A 1,508-nucleotide genomic window follows, 5' to 3' on the forward strand; every position below is an offset into this window, starting at 1 on the left:
CCTGCCCACTGCCCCCGCGAGACACCAAGCAGCCTCAGGTCGCCATCAGCCTGCGCGGTGCAAGACGGGGTAAAATTACTCTTAACAAGGCCTCCCAGCTTAGCCATCAAAAGCAGCACAAGACGCAACACCGCAGCTGCAAGGACGCATCCCAGCATCGAGCCTACAGCCACAGGGTCGATTATCTTGAGGGGCTGCGACCGCTGTAGCACGAGTGCTGGCTCTCGCAAAGGCGGGGGCCACGTCAGCAAGGCAGCCACCTGGGAAGAAGGTAGTCGCAGCAGCAGCACCGTTGAGAGCACTGACAGCCGCAGCGGCTGTAGCGTGGTCCAAGTGAACATAACAAATTCGCGGTCCGACAGCAACAACACCCAGCATGTCAGGCACGCAGCCAAAATCTCCAACCATGCCGCTCCTCGGCAGCTCCCCGTGTCTATTCTGGAGCTGTGGCCGTCGGTGCTGCAATCTTTTGCCTTGCGCTGGCGGCTGCTGGCAGCCGCGACGGGCCTTCTACCGAGCAAGCGTCCCCATACCGACCCCACCAGAGCAACGCAGCGGGCTACCACTGCTGCTGCGCACCACAGAAGAGCAAGGAGCACAAAGGCAACTGCAAATGCAGTCAATGAACTCTTGCAGGCAACTGCCAGAGACTCGCCCCAAGGCCTCGTTAAGGAGCCGCCCTGGCCGATTCCCCAGACGAACAGGAGGTGTTTGAATGCTGCAAACCCCGCAAGACTGGCCCTATGCAGGGCCGTAGAAAGGGCGTAGACAAGCAGCAGCAACAGCGCGAAGCAGTAAGGCCCCAGCTCCACTGCGCTGCCCTCCACCCCAAAGTCAAGCGGGGCCTCAGGGGCATTCTTTACCCACACAGCCGCCCCCGCTTCCCTGCTAAGGCCACCTTCTGCCCCGTCACCACACAAAAAAGTGTGCGCGGCGCTNCTTGAGAGTCCCAGCTATCCGATGCGGCCTCGGGAGCATCGGAAACGCTGCACGTCCCGTTGACACTCGCCAATACGCCAGTGTGCCGCAACAGGGCCACAAAGGGCTGTAAAAGGAAACTGTTCAGCCAGAGGGTAAGGGCTCGCAGCCACAGCAACACCCTCCCGAACTGCTGCTGCGCTGCAGAGTGAAGCAGCCAAAGAAGCTGGTCCGACGCCTCGCGCCCTCGGGCCACAGCAGTAGCAGCGATCTTCACGTGCTGCGGCGAGTCGGAGTTAAGCAGCAGAGGGGGGAGGCCCCCGCCCATCCAGGTCTGAGATGACGGGAGGGGTGTTCCTCCTCCGCCCTGCAGCACCTGCAGCCCCTCTTGCGAGTCCTCCCACACCACCGAGGCAGCCCAGAAAGCAGCCAGCAGCAGCAGAAGATAAAAAGCGCAATGCCAATAGCGCAGAGGCAGCCGACTCCAGCATCTGGACCTTAGATGGCCAAATAACGCAGAAAGCCTGCCCTGCTCCGGCTCCTTACGGCCTTCGGTTGGGCCTGGACTGCTGCAGGCAAAGTAAAACAAA

At 61.2% G+C, this 1,508-nt stretch overlaps 1 protein-coding gene across 1 annotated transcript in view; it reads right to left on the reverse strand.

The window, feature by feature from the left end:
* The window catches only part of EMH_0046390 (uncharacterized protein), a gene marked incomplete at both ends in the record, with an annotated part of 7,333 nt that overhangs the window by 5,243 nt on the left and 582 nt on the right, over positions 1-1,508 (reverse strand). The window contains 3 exon segments of the mRNA XM_013496159.1: positions 1-741; positions 864-936; positions 940-1,479. Coding sequence (XP_013351613.1) covers positions 1-741; positions 864-936; positions 940-1,479 — 1,354 coding nt within the window.

Source organism: Eimeria mitis, genomic scaffold (genome assembly GCF_000499745.2).
Source record: "Eimeria mitis Houghton genomic scaffold, Emh_scaff1953, whole genome shotgun sequence".
In the NCBI taxonomy this organism is placed as follows: Eukaryota; Apicomplexa; class Conoidasida; order Eucoccidiorida; family Eimeriidae; genus Eimeria; species Eimeria mitis.